This window comes from Cololabis saira, chromosome 8 (genome assembly GCF_033807715.1).
Source record: "Cololabis saira isolate AMF1-May2022 chromosome 8, fColSai1.1, whole genome shotgun sequence".
Taxonomy (NCBI): Eukaryota; Metazoa; Chordata; class Actinopteri; order Beloniformes; family Belonidae; genus Cololabis; species Cololabis saira.
This window is the reverse complement of record NC_084594.1, coordinates 35602302-35620852: the sequence shown is the minus strand read 5'-3', so window position 1 is coordinate 35620852 and position 18551 is coordinate 35602302. Positions and strand designations below refer to the sequence as shown.

The following is an 18551-nucleotide window of genomic DNA, read 5'->3' as shown; positions in this document are numbered from 1 at the left end:
CCAGGAATAACTACATTACCACACTCCCCTTTAACACCTCACTCTTCTTTAAATATCACACTTGTTCTCTAATGGTGATCAGGGGACTTTTCTAAAAACCAATAAATAAAAAGTTAATGTCCCATTGTTACTGCGGAGAGAGCCTGCAGAGGCGAGTGCAGCCCACACGAGTCCCTTGTTGCTCACGGTTCCTCCGTGACCCCCTCGCTAATGAAGGGCTTCCATCCAGTCCGGCACACCTATCCACCCCTCCATGCATCCATCCAGACCACCTGCCAGACTAGCATGTGAGACGTTGGCTAATTGGAAGTGGGAGCTCCCATTATGGGGTGCAAGTGGAATGTTCCAGTTCCCGTTGGTTAATGAGAGGGCTGTTATGTACTCTGCAACGCTGAGCAGACTGGCCCCAGTCCCCAGTACAAGCCTTTACAGAAGGGGCCAGGATGTCAACTCTGACTCAAAACACTGGAAATGGTGACAGATGCATACATGCGCTTATTCTGTAACAATTAATATGGCCTGTATTTGTCATTTGATGACCCCAGTGCATAATAAATCTGGAAATGGGCTCTATATATCAGTCTCGCTGGCCTTTTGTAACATGTGTTAGTAAAACAGTTGTTGTGGCAGCAAATATCAGGGCTGTTATCCAGTGTGTTGCGTACTGACAGCCTTTGAGTCATCAGCAGGGTAGCGGACGGTTATTACTGCCTTTCCCACCATCTGGTCAAATTAAGCTACATACAGGACTGTCTCAGAAAATTAGAATATTGTGATTTTCTGTAATGCAATTAGAAAAAAACAAAAATGTCATACATTCTGGATTCATTACTAATCAACTGAAATATTGCAAGTCTTTTATTATTTTAATATTGCTGATCATGGTTTACAGCTTAAGAAAACTCAAATATCCTATCTCAAAAAATGAGAATATTCTGGGAATCTTAATCTTAAACTGTAAACAATAATCAGAAATATTAAAATAATAAAAGGCTTGCAATATTTCAGTTGATTTGTAATGAATCCAGAATGTATGACATTTTAGTTTTTTTAATTGCATTACAGAAAATAAAGAACTTTATCACAATATTCAAATTTTCTGAGACGGTCATGTATATTCTTTGCACGACCTTGCACAGAAACACACATCCACATATTTTACTCATGCATTTGCTTTTTCTACTCATGTCAGTGCTTTTGGTTTGAAAAGTGTCTCATCGTGTGCAGACTCAGTCTGCACCAGCATCAGGATCCTTTCTCATCAGCAGTGTAACATCCAGACTACCGTTTGCTGTTTCCTGTTTTAGACGTCCATATATCTGCAGATGCCCCAGTCCAGAGGAAGGGCTAGCCGTGCAGCTGAACCCAGTGCGGTGCACGACACACTTGGACTGAAGGTGCGATGTGGGCCCTGTCTGCCCCACAGCCCTCAGTAGTGGGCGGGCCTGTGGTCTCCAGCAGCATGCTTCCATTCTGTGTTTGAGCACATTTTGTCAACATCTTTAATAAGGCCATCATTTGGTTATCTTCATCACATTTGGCATGCATCTTTTCCAGTCGCTCACAATCTTCAAGCATTGGTATTTGGACGTGCATTTAATTTTATCCGTTTTTGCTTTTCTCTTTTTCATTCCTACATTTTTTTGTGTGTAAGCCTCAGTGTCTGAGCACCCCACCTTTGTGTCTGTGCTAAATGCCATGTTTTGCATGCGTTGTGGCTTATCACGTGGAAATATCACATGGAATCAGGCTGCTAAATAAACCTCACATAGCGTAAATTGAATGAAACTGGCTTTTACCTTTGTTTGCTGCATGACATTCATTTATTTAGCGTATATCTATGTATAGCTGCACCCATTGCAGATTTTCATTCATCATTTCTGAGTCAAACCCGTCAGTCCTTAAGATAGCCTTTGTGGGAATGTGGTCCAGGCTCTTCCACAGAGGTGGAAGGCTTCGTCACCATCTGACCCACAGCCGGCTCTGTTAGTCCAGAGCCAACGCCAGCCATCTGTAGCCGGCTAGCCATGTAGCAAAGGAACAAAAGAGCTGCATGTGAAAACGTCTCCTCTGAAAGCTCTTGGAAGCATGGGAGGGAACTTTTGAAGGCTGCAGGGGCTTTATGTGAAATTAGACGCCCTAAAAGTGGTTCAACTTTTTTCTCTTTCTCTCTCAACATTTTGTTCTTAAAACACATCTATGTTGCAGCTTTTTTTTTTTTTTTTTTTGCCCGTCGCTGTTTGGCATGACTTTGAGTCAACTGCCATCACCTTCTTATTTGCACAAGTGGTGATTTTAATCAAAGATGAGTAGGGAACTGCAGAGGAGTGTGTGTATGACCCGCTGAAGTGAGTGTGGCACAGTGCCAAAGTCTCTCCCCATCTTTAGTGCTGATGGACAGTGACAGAGATGTCTCCATCTGTGTCCCCAGTGGGTTTGAAAAATGAGGATAGGACATGCTCCGGTCAATGAGGCTGAGCCGCAGGACATGTCATTGCATGCCACTGTTTCATTTTCCCTACTCTCATGAGCGAATTCCTGCCAATCACCTTTCAATGCCCGTGCGGTCGGATGCCACAAGCGGCGAGCATCAGTCATCTGGCCTCCATCCTTGGCTTGTTTTCACTCTGCTGGATTACAGGTGTCAGCATTCAGCCTGCACACCCATATGCACCAAGTAGCTGAGAGATACTTGGCTTGCAGCTTATTATTCCAGACCCCGGAGACATGGCACATTGTTTTCCACAGTAATGGCATGGAGATGGATTAGAAATCTCTGACTTTTCCCTGCATGTATTTTTCTGTATGAACATACAAGTCATTATTCTAACACCTCATCCTCCATCAGGCCCTGTAGGTCTCAGAGGAGTCAGAGGAAGCACATATGCTTCCTGGTTTCTCTACGCGAGGGAATAGCTGTGACAGGACCAAGACTGCTGAATTTATTACCATCTCTGTATGATTTTTTTTTTCCATTTTAGGAAGATATCTTCCATTTGGAGCCAGGCAGAGTGGAATCTGGGAAGGGAAAGTGCTCCTACGACCCGAAGCTCAACAGTGTGTCAGCTTTGATCAGTGAGTATTACGGGATCTGCACTGAAAAAACTCTAAATCTTACCAGGAATATTTGTCTTATTTCTAGTTAAAATGTCTCATTTTTAGTCAAAAAATCTCATTACACTTAAAACAAGAGTCATTACCAGAAAAATAACTTGTTATTTGACAATTTTCACCTGTTTCAAGTAAATTTTCACTTGAAATAAGTAGAAAAATCTTCTCATTACAATTTTACAATTTTTCTCCATTTTTTTCAAGTGAAAATCTACTTGAAACAGGTGAAAATTGTTGTTTTTTCCAGTGATGAGTCTTGTTTTAAGTGTAATGAGATTTTTTTGACTAAAAATTAGACATTTTAACTAGAAATAAGACAAATATTCTTGTTAAGATTTTGAGTTTTTGCAGTGTGGTCTTGTGAAAATATGGTTTCAGTTTGTCCCAGATCCCCATGACAACAGCAGTCTATCACCTTGTACTGTACACTGAATTATAATGATGAATAAATTAGAGTTGTTCTGATACCGACACCAGAATTGGAAATAGTCGCAGATACTGCTGAAAATAAGAGTACTGGTGTATTTGTACTTTATATGAACAGAATTCCTCTCTTTTTGCTTTAAAAGTGAGCACAGGAAGTCATGTAAAGCTTGTCAGCTTGCTTTTCTGAACCACCAGGTGACTCGTTGGCTGGCGCTAGCTATCTAACATTAGCAGTAAAGCAGCAAGCGTACTTATAGATGAATTATTCCTGGTTGGAAACTGCCATCAGGGAAGCTGTGATACACTCATCACCCACGGCTGCAGTTTCCAGAGGTGACACGAATATTCCTGACAATCACAGGGGCAACCTTAGTAAGCATCTCAGGATCTATCAAGTTTATCAGGTCAAAGGAAACTCTGGAGTTTGTTTCTCAGACATTTGAGAAAATTCCCCTCAAAAGGCTAGAAAGCCCCAGGAATGATGGACAAAACTGTAAAACTCTTTGTTTTCGATAACGTTTCATTTCTGTGAGAGGAAGTGCAGACGGTCAGCTTCACGGCTGTAACGAATGCTGTTTTGTTTAACATATTTGTAGCCTAACTTCAAACATAATTACTGGATTTCTTAATCCAACATATAAACATACATATATTCATTTGTTATTGGGAGAAAAAAAAAATTTAAAATAAAGTATTGGATAATTTTCTCCATCTGCTGATGCCCAAAGCTCGGGTATCGTAATCGGTATCAGAAAGTTGACATCTGTAGAATAAATGGCCGATGGACCGTTGGAAATGCTGGTCCAAAGCCAAACGTGACTGAAAAGCAGAAGACGGCTGATTCTGAAGGAACCAAACTGGTCTGAGAACTGTGCTGCACTAGACTCCTGCTCGGGTCAGGGACAAGTACAGCGACCAGACAAAACACTGGAGTCGGTTCTGTGTTGAGTTGTTCCGGGAAGAAACTATCACAAAGGAAATAAATAAGAATGGATACCGAAGCCCGTTTCCTTGCAGGACTGAAGTGAAAACACGTTTGACTGCACAGCAAGGTACCAAGCAGTCTGACTAAAATGTTTAAAGTCAAGTAAATAGAGCAACTGTAACCTATAGTATGCTTAATTTAAAAAAAAAAACTGCTCAAACACAGAGCAGCAGCAGAGGAGCCACTTAGAAATAAAGTATTTTGTGATATTTGTCTGATGCACAGCAGAAACCAGGATCCAGCGTAATTTGTAAACCTCGCTGGATGTTTCAGTGTCGCCTGGTGACGTTTATGGATCCTGCTCAGGACAGGACGTGAACTCTGTCTGTTGCAGTATTCGTACCGATTAGTATTTGCAAATGATAACTTTTCTTCACAACAACCTTGATGAATGCACAGCGGCAATATTAAGACATTGGTTCCCAGGGGAAACGCTATGGGCACTAATCTGTGTACGTTTGTGCACTGCAGTCCTTCGCAGAAGTTCAGAGTACAGTAAAGGCAGGTCGTGGTTCTGCTGGAGCCGGCGTGCTGTCGTTAGGCCCAGGGTTTACTCGTCAGGTTCAAGACATGATTACCACCGAGGAGAGACAGTGGGAGACATGGGGTGTAAATCACTGGCACTTCTCTCCACCATTAGTGCGGTGCCCGCTGACCAGAATGGAAGCAGGACTGTCATCCAAGATGGATTTACCTCCCACTTTCATCAGTTAGCTTCATACACGGCGCACTGTTGTTTGTGTTGATAAAGATTAAGAACTCCGCAACAGATTTCCTGTTGACCACCGACTGTTCAGCTCTCCACCACATTACACATCCAGTCATCCGTGGCCATTGTAATGGTACATCATCAATCTCCCCGTCGCTCTGCAGGGGGGAGGAGTGTTGACTGTAATGATGGTAGAGCAGTGTTTGTTGTTCTCCAGACTCACTCTTGTGCGGTCCAGCCGACACTTTACCATCCTTCCTGCTAACGAAGCTTTTGTGCACACTTTTTTTAGGCTCTCATCGTCAATCTGCTCCTGTTTTATGTTTAAATTAAGTGAAGGAATTTATCTGTAAGTTTGAGTGTTGCTGTTGTATTTTATTAAAGCGCTACACCAATAAAAACGGATTGAGTGATTGATAAATTAGGGCTGGCCGATATATCGAGATTTTAATATATATCGATATATTTTCAAACGCGATATGGTACGAGACAATATCGTTTATATCGATTTAAAAAAAAGAATTATGATTTTGATATAGCTTATTTTGTGACAAATTGACTTGAATGTTTTATTTGAGATTTGCACAAATGTTTTGTTATTTGCACAACTGTCAACCTCAGTGGAAAAGTCTGCCCGTTACTGTATACATTGTATTAATTGCACAGTGTATTTTAATGTAATTGTTATGCAGGAAAGGGATATTTGTTTTATTTTATTCAAGAAGCATTTTTATTCTATATATGCAGGCAATTTATTTTTATTTCATTTGTTTGATAAATTTTGATATTGTGCAGACCTCTGTTAATAAATGTACCTGTGTGACATTTGGCACGAGGCTTTGTATTAAAACTGACTGTTTTTTTAAGGGTTTGCCTCAGAAATAAATTAAGCTAACAGAGATGCTAACAGAGATGCTATGCTATAATGCTTTGGGGGAAACCCCAATTATGTCACAGAAAAAATATCGATATATATCGAGTATCGCCATTCAGCTAGAAAATATCGAGATATGACTTTTGGTCCATATCGCCCAGCCCTATGATAAATTGCTTCATGGTAACTTGCTGGAATTTCTCTGAGATCACTGTAGTTTTGTATTAACGAGTGAAAAACAGCAGTAGTTAGTCATCCAGGCTCATTCATTCATGCGTGACGTTTTGGCGAGCGCGCCAGAAGCCGCCAGGTGCCTGTAAAGCTGCATCTGAAATTGGCTATGAAACAAAGGAAGAATGTATTCCTGTCTGATTCTTGTTTGCTTAAAAAAGAAGCAACAGTTTAGAGGAATGACTTCTGCATGCGGAGCTGATGTCATCTGGAACCGTGAGACATTAAATGTGCTTCTTGACGTAAACGTCTGCTTTGGGCCAAGTTGTGGAGCTTGGATAATGTGAGAGTCGGGGATGTTTTTCATGACTTCATCCGCTTTATCTCTTTCTCAGATGGTGAGCTGTATGCCGGGGTGTACGTGGACTTCATGGGAACGGATTCTGCCATTTTCCGGACTTTGGGGACAAAGACCGCCATGCGAACGGATCAGTACAACTCCAGATGGCTGAATGGTACACTCTCTTGCATCTTTCTTGATCGATTTCTAAAGTTCAAATGAATTCTGATTTTGAGCCGACTGACAGGCGATCAACAAGAAAAGGATTTACACTTCAGACAGACTTTTCCTCCATCCAAACATCTCGTTTTTTTCCACAGATCCCACCTTCATCCATGCACACCTCATCCCTGACAGCGCGGAGAGGAATGATGACAAACTTTACTTTTTCTTCCGGGAGAAGTCCTCCGAGATGGGCCACAGTCCCGTGACCCAGTCCCGCATAGGACGCATCTGCCTGGTACGTGCACAGTGAGGAGGGTTTTTGCTTTATTTTGTGAAGAGAGAACCTGCAGCATCTAAGGCTATGTTCACACTGCAGTTCCCAAGTGACCCAAATCCGATTTTTTTGCTCATATGTGACTGTGATCTGATTTGTTTATGACAGTGTGAACAGCACAAGTCACATGGAATCTGATCTTTTCAAATCAGATTCAGGTCGCCTCTATGGCTACGTTCACACTGCAGTCCTTAATGCTCAATTCCGATTTTTTCCCATATCCGATTTTTTTGGGTGGCTGTTCACATTATCTTTTAAAATGTGTCCTATATCCGACTCGAGTGTGAACGCATCGCGGCCCTGAACTGACCCGCATGCGCAGAGGCGTGTGATGGTGACAATGATGGATTTGCATCCAACAGGTGCCTATGAACTGCCAATTATCCATCAAGCTCCACAATTATCATGTTAACATTAAATCAGATAGATTTGTCAAGGACGTTTCTCTTGCATCTCTATCATTATGCGGGCATGGATTCTCAGAGTTTTGCGGGAGCGGATGAAAACACTGCGGGCGCGGATGTAAACACTGCTGGCGCGGGCGGGAGCGGAACACACATGTTGCGGGTGCGGGCGGTAATGGTCAGAAATGCAGCGGGAGCGGGATGAAGAAAACAGTCCCGCTATAGCAGGGCTCTAGCTCCGCTCCCCGGAGTGTCAGCTCTGCTCTCCGGCGTTCAGCTGGTTTATCACCTAACACACGGTCCAGCTCGCTGTAAAACGGGCAGGTTATGCGACCACGACCGCTTCGCTGATTTGAATCCTTAGCTTCTTTATTTAGTAATGCTTAAATTCAGCTGGTTGTCTCGTCTGATCTGAGGTCGTATAAAGAGGTGAGCGCAGGGGAGGGGAGGAGGAGAGGCGGAGGCGGCCCGGAGGAACCCCCGCCGTCTCCCGTGTCTCTCCCTCGCGGCTCGGGGCTCTGCGTGTGACGTCAAAGTCGCATTAATTCCGACCTGGCTGTTCACACTGAGGTCGCATTGCAAAACATCAGACCTGTATCCGATTTAGAACCACATATGGAAGCGACCTGAATCTGATTTGAAAAGATCAGATTCCATGTGACTTGTGCTGTTCACACTGTCATAAACAAATCAGATCACAGTCACATATGAGCAAAAAATCGGATTTGGGTCACTTGGGAACTGCAGTGTGAACGTAGCCTATATGTGGTTCTAAATCGGATACAGGTCTGATGTTTTGCAATGCGACCTCAGTGTGAACAGCCAGGTCGGAATGAATGCGACTTTGACGTCACTTGAGAGCGACCGTTGTCATAATACTGCGCTGGCGGGGGCGGGAGTCACTCGGATTATTAGCCATTATTAAAAATGCGGCTTTCTTTCTCCTCCTTCTCCTCTTCATTAACAATTGCTCACAGTTTCGTCGGCTTCCACCACACAACAACTTCAAAATGTACCCCTGTACGCTCACTTCTGTTGCCTCCATGTTTACCGCCGTATGACGGCGTGCTGCGTGTGACGTCTTTGTTTTTGTTCCTCTGCGCATGCGGATCGGTTCAGGGCCGCGATGCGTTCACACTCCAGTCTGATATAGGACACATTTTTAAATATAATGTGTACAGCCACACAAAAAAATCGGATATGGGAAAAAATCGGAATTGAGCATTAAGGCCTGCAGTGTGAACGTAGTCAAAAAGAGAGTGCCGTAGTCTCCAGAGGCGAGTCCCCCGCTGGGTTTGAATATTTCCCGGCTCCGGATTAGTGTTTGGCTAACTCTTAACATGCTGGAATCCATATGTGTCTTTAACCTTCCTGTCTACAATGCATCCCTCTGTCTGGGAGACCGACCTCTGACCCCTGACCCAGTGATCTCTCGGCCTCTTCTCTCTGGAAGTCCGAAAATACTAGAAGTGCCATGTGCAATAGCCACAGAGCCTCTTCCTAAAAAGTATTCCTCCCAGTTAAACGGTAATTCCCCTGGAATCTAAAGTAACCCGAACCAGTAATGTAAATAGTAGTAAATAAGGTTTCCTGAAAGTTTGTGGGGGCATCTTCCCTGAACAGCTCCGGTTCCCACATGGCGCTTCAGGCGGCCGTGATCAGAATAGTTTTAGGAGGAAATGAGAAGGACTCTGAGTCGTCTCAGCTGCTCGCTGTTGTATTTATCTGAAGGGTCAGGCGCTGACCCGGCAAACAAACACTCATCCTGCTCCCAGCGGGCTCCAGCGCCGCCCTCCGGAGACGCAGCTCCGTCATTCCTTCTCTGCCACACATCTGGATGCTCTTACGGGCGTGCTTTGGACCCTGCACATCATTGAGAATAATCTCTGTAATTACAGTAACAAGATTATGAAAACGTTTCTACTCCCCAAAGGGGACTGCGGGAAGAAACGTGTAAACTGTGTGTGTCTTTTGGAGAGAAAAAAAGAAAGTAATTGAATCCTAACTGAAAGTGCGTCTGTAAAAGGGGCTGGTTCAGGAGAACGACACGCTGGTTTCGCCTCGTCTTTTACCGGGGTGGTTCTGGCTTCCCTCCATCACAGATGAATGAGTCCAAGACCAAATACGTTTATCAAGCCTGACTTGATTTAATGACTTAAAATTGTCTATATTTCATTACTTTATATACTGTCTTGGGGTTACATTTGCAAAAAATGCTAAAAACCAAATTCTCAAAAATTAAAAACCAAAATAGACCGAAAAAAGAACAAATAAAAACGGAATGTGGGAAAAAATAAAACCGATTTCATCCGTCTCTGTTTCCTCCCTGGATCTGTTTGGTAATTCTGACCCACATGATGTTTCTGAAAGCAGTTCTATCAGCATTCTGGGAGCTGATTGGTCCTTACAGCATCATTAGCTGCAATACTTGCTGTTGAATCTCAATATAATACTAGTAGTAATATTTTGCATAACTACAGTCATATAATTCATGCAACAGCTCAAAAAACTGTTTGTAATAACACTAACCCAAATCAATATCGGAATCGAATCGAATCAGATCGAATCAAATCTTGATAATCGATTCTGAATCTTAAGAATCGGAATCGAATCGATTCTTGACATTTGAATCGATCCCCAGCCCTATTCAAGCCCACCGTCATCTCCTCTGTAGTATCTGTGTGTGTGGAGACTCCATCTCTGTTTTCACCCGGGAGGGCTGAGGAGGCTGGAACTGATGAAGAAACTGTGTTTTGGTTCCAGAACGATGACGGAGGACACTGCTGCCTGGTCAACAAGTGGAGCACGTTCCTGAAGGCCCGGCTCATCTGCTCGGTGCCCGGCGCCGACGGCATGGAGACGCACTTCGATGAGCTCCGTGAGTACGACGCGCTGCTGTCCTTCCTCCCTCCGTTTCTGAAGAGTGTTTTCCTTCAGGTGCAGGAACATCTCGGGAGTTACTAGTTAGCTATTTGTTTGTTTTTACTTCAGCTGATGCAGATTGTCATCACAAAAAGTAAGACAAAAAAAGATGTACTCTTCTGTACATATAGGTATTTAGTTTACTGTCATATAAGACCTTAATACAACTACAATAAGTGTTTTAATGATGAAATGAGGGAATCATTTTATTAATTATCAACCAATCAAGAGATAATAATTTATTTAAAGGGGACCTATTATGGCATCTACTACCTATTTTAAACAGGCCTTGAATGTCTTAAAAACAAGCTTTTGATTGTTTTTGCTAAATAAATTAGAAATTCAGCCTCTGAGCCATGTCTTTATCTTCCCAGTCTCTAACATCATTATCTATGCGGGATTCTGAGTGGGCGGGGCTATGATAATGAGGCACTGTGCTGATTGGCTGCCTGAATGACGCGATACAGCGCTACGAAAAAATGGCGGAAGCTCCGGCCGGCGGAGTTAGTTGTGGGAGTGGTTTCACGCATCGGAGGCCAACCTATGGAAATCACTCCCATCGTTACGTAATGACGGGAGCAGAATCTGAACGGCTCGTAGATCCACATCACACTGGATGGCTCATCCGGGCGGCTGTACAGACACTGCAGAATCTGGTTGCTTTCCTCCTTCTCTGAGTTGGCAGGCTGAGGGGAGACCACTTTATATATGTTAAAGCAAGAGAAAACTTGTTTTTCATAATAGGTCCCCTTTAATAATTAATGTTTGTGCTTTTATTGCATAATCTATTGAGCAGAGTTCCGGGTAATATTTTCTAAGAAAGCTATTATTGTGTCACTCAGACACAGAAACACGGTGTCAGATTAATATTAATATTACAATTAATATCAGAAATAGTAGCAATTAATCACAAAAGAACATTTTTTTAGCCCTTATTTTGACGGAGGCCACATATCGTCCTTATGCAGCAGGTTACATAGATAGATGGAGGTAGGAGAGGCCTGGACAGGTCTTTTTGTTTTTATAATGAGGATCACGTCCAAAAAAATGAATGAGGAGAAAAGTGCAAACATATGCACACATCGTGAGCTGGAGCTCAGCTAGGCCGCTAACGTCATCTCACCATTGTGCATGTCATTTTTCTTTTTGGATGTCTGAAATAAGGTGTTTTTGAGTGCATGTGTGTTCAGAGGAGCCCGCTGGTGGAGGGAGGCTCTTCCTGTGTCCTCCACGGGTCTGGGTCTGAGTTTCTTATGCTTTATCCACCTTTGAACAAGAGTGAGTCTGAATATTATGGGCTGTGTTTTCGGGTGCAGGCATTTTACACGAGGAAAGAAAAAGCAGTTCAGTGTGGGACCGGCCGGCTCTGCCTTTTCCAAACAAGGGTTGTGTCTGTACTGGTCGGGTCAGTGTTGACACGGACACGGCGGCTGGGAGTGATCCTGTGAGACGGATAGATGTGTGTCAGCGTCTGGCACCGGTGATGAACCTGAGGATATAGCTTGAATAAGGCTCTGAGTGTGGAGGGGAACGGCCCATGAATGAACAGGGACAGGCATGCCGGCGGAGAGAGAGAGGGAAGGAGAATGCCGCCATCGCTGCCAACCATGGATGATGGGTTTCACGTATGGAGCCAAATCAAGGCCAAAGTTTTTGCTAATTTGAAAATAAAATTTGAACCTGAAAATTCTTTTTTACAGTTTCAATTTTTTTTTCAGTATCAGATCTTTTTTTCAGTTTCAGAACTTTTTATTTCAGTTTCAGACTTTTGGCCCCGATCTGGCGTGGGGGGCGTGGCATCATGAGTGACAGCAGAACAGAGAAGGCGGGGGACGTTCCTCAGTCATGTTGCCTTCTGAAACTGAAAAAAAGATGTGAAACTGGAAGAAAAAAAATTGAAACTGTAAAAAAGAATTTTCAGGTTAAAGTTTTATTTTCAAATTAGCAAAACCTTTGGCCTTGATTTGGCTCCATATTCACGCAGTAGGCTGTCTGCTTTGGATCTTTATAAAGCTCTTTTTTTAATTTGTCTTTTTATTGATAAAACTCTGGATGAAAGGATTTTTCAATGAGCAAATGAACCTTTAGCTACTGCAGACAACAGTTATCTAGGAAATTCACTAATTGGCTTACCGTACTTAAAGTAAACCCAGACTTGGACTTGGATACGACTTGATGCCAATCTCTGGTGTCGCTTCATTGAAGAGGACGAACCGGCCAGGAGGGATCCTCGGCCTTGTAACCAAATCCACCGCGGGGCATTTTAAACTCGACATCTAAAACGCTGTGTCCCGATTTTAGGATCTCTAATTTCTGTTTCTGGTACAGGAGTGGTCGCTCTGCATGAACGCTTAGGCCTGATCATCCTGCAGGCTGTCGTGACACAAACACGGTTTCCGCCAGCTCTTATCGGGTTAATGTGACGTTCTGCCCGAAGCTGGCGGTATGTCGCCCGCTGAGATTCTTGTTGGTCAGACGCCATCTTGAGCCTGAAGGTGGTGGACTCTCAGAGTAGAGACACAGAGAATCAAAAGCAGCTGAACTTGTTTTTCTTTGTGTCAGTGTCCTTCCAGAAAGCATCAAATCAGGCCACGTTTACACGTAGCCGGGTATTTACAAAAACAGATATTTTCCCCTCTACGTTTTCAAAAATATCCTCGTTTACACGGACCCGCATGAAAACGCTGTTAACGTCATGCCAGCCAATCAGAATCCTGGAAAAAACATCAACAAATGACACGTGTAACTTCCAGTTAAGGCTGATTTATGGTTCCGCGTTACACCAACGCAGAGCCTACGGCGTAGGGTACGCGGCGACGCACACCGTACGGCACGCATCGCCGCGTACCCTACGCCGTAGGCTCTGCATCGATTTAACGCGGGACCATAATTCAGGCTTTACTTCCAAGACGGAACGAGAGTCTGAGAGAATTTAAAACAGGTAAAATAAAAGAAAATATTGACGGTGGCCAAACTAATTGTAAACACAGGTCGCACACATGACGCTGGTGGTGACGTTTCTGTCGCATAATGTGACGTAAATCTCTGTTTTCCGCCGTTTTCTCTGTTTAGACGCAAACGTGAAAACTGAGTTTTTGAAAATCTCCACTTTGGCCGGAGTTTTCAGAAATGATCGTTTTTGGGGGCTTTGAGCTGCGTTTCCGTGTAAACGAACGGCCAAAACGCATGAAAACGCCTCAGTTTTTGCCCCGTGTAAACGGGGCCTCAGTTCATGCTGACTGGCATACAAACGGTTGAAGTTTATGCAAATGATGGACCCTCCATAACTCCTGTGGGTTCTTAGTCTTTTGTCTGCCGTTAGTTGGTCCCACAAATGATTTGTAAAACAATAAATGAGAACAAAGTGGATGTAAAAAGCTGACAGATTGATCTTCTTTATTTTATTGAACTCTCAATGTCAATCCACCTGTGACTTCTGTCTTTTGACCAGCAGATCAAAGCTAGTGGATAAAAAACACACCAAAAATAGCAAAAGAAGCCCACACATCACACTGTTGCACATATTTCTGAGACAGAGAGGGGGGTTATGATGGCCAAAAATTTACTGATTTTATGTAAATATAATTTTATATGTCATTTTTTAGTTGTCATTGATGCATAGATGCAGGCTACCTCGAGCAAACTCGCCACTTTCCCGTCAGATTAGGGTTTTATCTCCAGTAACAGCTTTTATTTCTGCAGAGCCGTTATCGGTTTCTGTCCTCTGAAGTCTGCACATCTTAAAAGGCGCCCCTGTGTTTTCCTGTGTGCCAGTGTCTGGTTTCTCCGGAGCAGCAGCTGAGAGTCGTGACAGGGATGGTGTGTTACATCACACCCATGTCGGCCCGCTGGGCCGGGCCACGCTAACCCATGACCGTTCCACCTCTCTGGGTCGCGGCACGGCGGTGCGTGGGAATCTCCGGGTGCGAGCCTGGTTGACTCTCTGCTTCCTCTGAGCTCTATCCTAGAGTCCAGGGAAAAGCTTGAAGCTTCAGACAGTTGAAGGCTAAAATCCCTGGACAGGACACAAACCAGCCGTTATTAAACTGTCCTCCCAGTGGTCCGACTGCTTATCAATCAATCAATCAATTACTTTATTTGTCCCCAATGTGGGCGATTAGTTTCGCGACAGGAGAAGCACACAATGTTAAATATACATAAAATATACATAATAAATTACAATAGGTTACACATCGTAGTATAGACCTAAGCTTGAGAGGGAAGGCTTTTTCACCCACTACCTTTTCCTTTTGCATTTAATAGAACAATAGTGGAGGGAACAAAGGAGTGTTTGTATCTGTTAGTCTTTGCAAAAAGGGAGTCTAAGCAGTGTACCTGATGGTAGAAACTGAAACTGTTGATGTAAGGGATGTGAGCAATCAGACAACATGGAGTTTGCCTTCTTGATCATCTGTTTTTTATAAAGTTCTTGTAAAGTTTGTTGAGCCGACCCGATGATTTTACTGCTTAGACTGACAACCTTATTGAGCAAGTTTCTGTCTTTGACCTTCAAGGATTGAAACCAACAAATGAAAGAAAAAGTGATGACAGATTCGATGAAAGAACGATAAAACATAGTCATCAGGGAAGAATCCACCTGGTATTTAGAAAGTTTTCAGAGACAAAAAAGGCGCTGCTGGCTTTTCTTATATATTGAGTCTGAATTTTTTCTTGTTGTCAATAATAGTGCCTAAATATTCATAAGACTCAACAATTTCAACTTCTTCACCCTCAATCACTTTACTTACAGGAGAGGGCTGCACGCGTCTGAAATCAATACACATATCCTTTGTCTTTAAGATATTCATAGATAAAAAAGATTCCTCGCACCGTTTTGAAAAGTATTCAAACACAGGACCATGAAAATCTTGATCAATGAAAATGATGTGAACTACAAGTCAGATAACGCATGACCTCATTAATCATCATTTTACTTGCTATTTTCCAGGATTTGCTTTTGCATTAACACTTTCTAAGCATGACATTACGACCCACCCCCCCCACAAATCCTGTTTCCTCCTGGTTGCTCGTCAGGAGCCCGGGTTGTGTTTCGTGCTGACGGTTCTAGTCCTGTTGCAGGCAGTGAATGCGTCTCCTCGGACTAGTATTTAGGTCAAGTACTGAAAAGCAGAAAGACCATTCACCGGTTCTTGGCAAAAACAAAAGAATAAACTAAAGCAGGTAGTGTCGGTGTCAGAGCTCCGCAGGAGAACTAATGAGAGCGTTTGTGATTTAAAGACCTCCAGAACTGGCTTAAGAATATATGATTGTGTTCTCCTGAGGTAGAGAAGGGATATTTCCTGTTCCTCCGAGTGGATGGCATGAATTACGGATGGAGGAAAACCAGTATCCCCGCACATTGTCTCTGAGTAACGAGAACGATAACCAGACTGTTGATTTAGCAGCTCCACATTTAGGCGCATGTGTTTTGAATTTCTCTTCCCCGATGGTTCAGTGATGGGCTCTTCAAGCCTTTGCTGGTTGTCACATATCTCTTTTTCAACAGCTCTTATTCCCCACAACTTGGAAAGTGATTCGGGCTGCAAATCAAAAGCATTAAACCTGGTTTTAGTTTATATTTTAACTTCGGTGACGTGGCGTGGACCCAGGGAGGCGTTTGCTGCCCAGTCGTTTAAACTCTGTTCTACTTTCACTCTTCATCTTTTTAAATAAATGTGCAAATTATGGCAAGTACATGTTTTTCCTGTGAAGTGCTGTTAAAGTTGACTGAATGTTTAAAATGAGAACACTTAACTTTCAAAGTAGGAAGAAGTTATTGAAAATGATAAGTGTACGATTTTTCTTACGGTTAAACATAAGGTTAGAAAGCAGTATTGTATTAAGGAAGAAGGGAATCATCTGGGGCCTGTACTACGAAGCGGGATTTGGGGTTAGCGAGGTAACTTCAGGTTTAACCCTGGGTTTTCAGGACTACGACGGTGGTTCACTTCTCACCGGGGTACATCGCCATGGTAACTTATGCTGAACAGCTAACCTGCTCCGGAGCAGGTTATGTTCGAGATACAGATCGCCGGGTATAAAAGCACCGCCCACTGACCAATCATCTCTCTTGGAAAATGGCATGCCCTTTCGAAGAGAATCCAGTGGAGCTCGGTGCGCGGATCGTGAGAGGATCCCTTGTCATTTTTTTTTCTGTTTGCTGCAAGTAATGTCAATGCTATTTCATTGTGCTTTTGTATACTGATATCATCCTAAAACAGAGAGTGATAGAAACACTAAAGCCTTGTACTTGTTGTACTTCTAAGATATGAAAGTGAGCCTACTTACCGCTTTGAATTATGTTTTTATATTTATTTTTTATTTGCTCCCATGTGCGTTTCACTCCGCTGGGGTTGCAACTGTAATTATAGTCAGATCTACTTATGCCCTAATGATGGGGCAGTGATGTTTATATCCCTATGAACTTACGCATTTATACAGTCAGCGATCTTTTGCCAGCTGTCTTTCCTGCATTTTGCAGCTGCAACTGTGTTGCTTTTTGCCTGTATTATATGCCTATACTCATCATATTTCCGTAAAATTATTGTTTGCTCTTCGCTACTGAAATAAGCGGCTCTGACAGCGGACTTCTCCATGCTTGCGATTGGTCATGCGCTGAAAACACCGCCCCTTTTATGTGCACGCGCTCATATCCAGATTGGAGAAACCTGGGTTGATATACCGAGTTGATAACCACCGTCGTGTGACCGCTTAGCGTGATTGCAATTGTCCCGCTTAGTGAATCTGGATAAGGAAAAGATATCCTGGGTATGTTGAACTTGCTTCGTAGTACAGGCCCCAGGTCACTGATTTACTTTTATTATTGACCTTTGTAACCAAGCTCAATTAACCTAAATTCAACTCATAATAATAATAATAATAATAATAATAATTAGAGCAACACTTCTCACATGAACCCTGGCTTTAACTTTTTCAGTGCATTATGGATTACAAATGTGGAGAGACATTCAGTGTGCTATCCTCTCTTACTCTTTATTCAGATCCAGCTGAGTGAAACTTGTTTTTATCAGTTTTTTTCTGTACGTCGTCACCTTCTGCAGCTGATGTGCTTTTGTGCCTCTTCTCTTTTACAGGACATGTTTACATTCAGCCAACACAGGATATAAAGAACCCTGTGATATACGGCGTCTTCTCTGTCTCTGGGTAGGTTTGCTGTAACGGTCCGCGGACATGTTTTGCTTCTGCCGCTGTGTCTACGTGATGGGAATGAACCCTCTTGTACTTTTGCCTCACAGGTCTGTCTTCAAAGGCTCAGCGGTCTGTGTGTACTCCATGGCCGACATCCGCATGGTCTTCAACGGCCCCTTCGCCCACAAGGAGGGTCCCAACTACCAGTGGGTGGCCTACACGGGGAAGATCCCCTACCCTCGCCCGGGCACGGTGAGACCCTCAGCCCGCTCTCACCTCACTCCTGAACAGTGTTGGGTGTAACGCGGTACAAGGTAACGCGTTACTGTAACGAGATTACATTTGCCAGTAACGCAGTAATGTGCCGCGTTACAGTTGTAATTTGGGTAATCACATTATAGTTACTCTAAGACAAAAAACATTACGTTACTTTAGTTACTTTAAACTTTTAGGCTACATGTAGAACGGGAGAACAGAAAAGAAAATCAAACTTGCCTTTGATGCGTTTTCACGCATTGCGCAACACTTGTCTGACTTAACGTGATTTTACGTGATCTTACGGGATTTTACGGGACTTTACGAATACACATTTGTGCTGATCTGGGCACTGCAGTAATAAGGTTCCAACTACAGGACTGTCTCAGAAAATTTGAATATTGTGATAAAGTTCTTTATTTTCTGTAATGCAATTAAAAAAAACAAAAATGTCATTAATTACAAATCAACTGAAATATTGTAAGCCTTTTATTATTTTAATATTGCTGATTATGGTTTACAGTTTAAGATTAAGATTCCCAGAATATTCTATTTTTTTGAGATAGGATATTTGAGTTTTGTTAAGCTGTAAGCCATGATCAGCAATATTAAAATAATAAAAGGCTTGCAATATTTCAGTTGATTTGTAATGAATCCAGAATGGATGACATTTTTGTTTTTGTAATTACAGAAAATCACAATATTC

At 42.9% G+C, this 18551-nt stretch overlaps 1 protein-coding gene across 3 annotated transcripts in view; it reads left to right on the top strand.

Moving 5' to 3' along the window:
- LOC133448910 (semaphorin-3F-like) overlaps positions 1 to 18551 on the top strand; it is an 80377-nt gene that overhangs the window by 48665 nt on the left and 13161 nt on the right. For 2 of the 3 annotated variants that reach the window (XM_061727888.1, XM_061727887.1), the window contains exons 6-12: positions 1308 to 1397; positions 2982 to 3075; positions 6672 to 6791; positions 6937 to 7076; positions 10283 to 10397; positions 17536 to 17605; positions 17698 to 17842. In XM_061727888.1, coding sequence (XP_061583872.1) covers positions 1308 to 1397; positions 2982 to 3075; positions 6672 to 6791; positions 6937 to 7076; positions 10283 to 10397; positions 17536 to 17605; positions 17698 to 17842 — 774 coding nt within the window. The remainder of the gene's footprint in view (positions 1 to 1307; positions 1398 to 2981; positions 3076 to 6671; positions 6792 to 6936; positions 7077 to 10282; positions 10398 to 17535; positions 17606 to 17697; positions 17843 to 18551) is intronic. The other variant, XM_061727889.1, reaches the window with a different exon arrangement.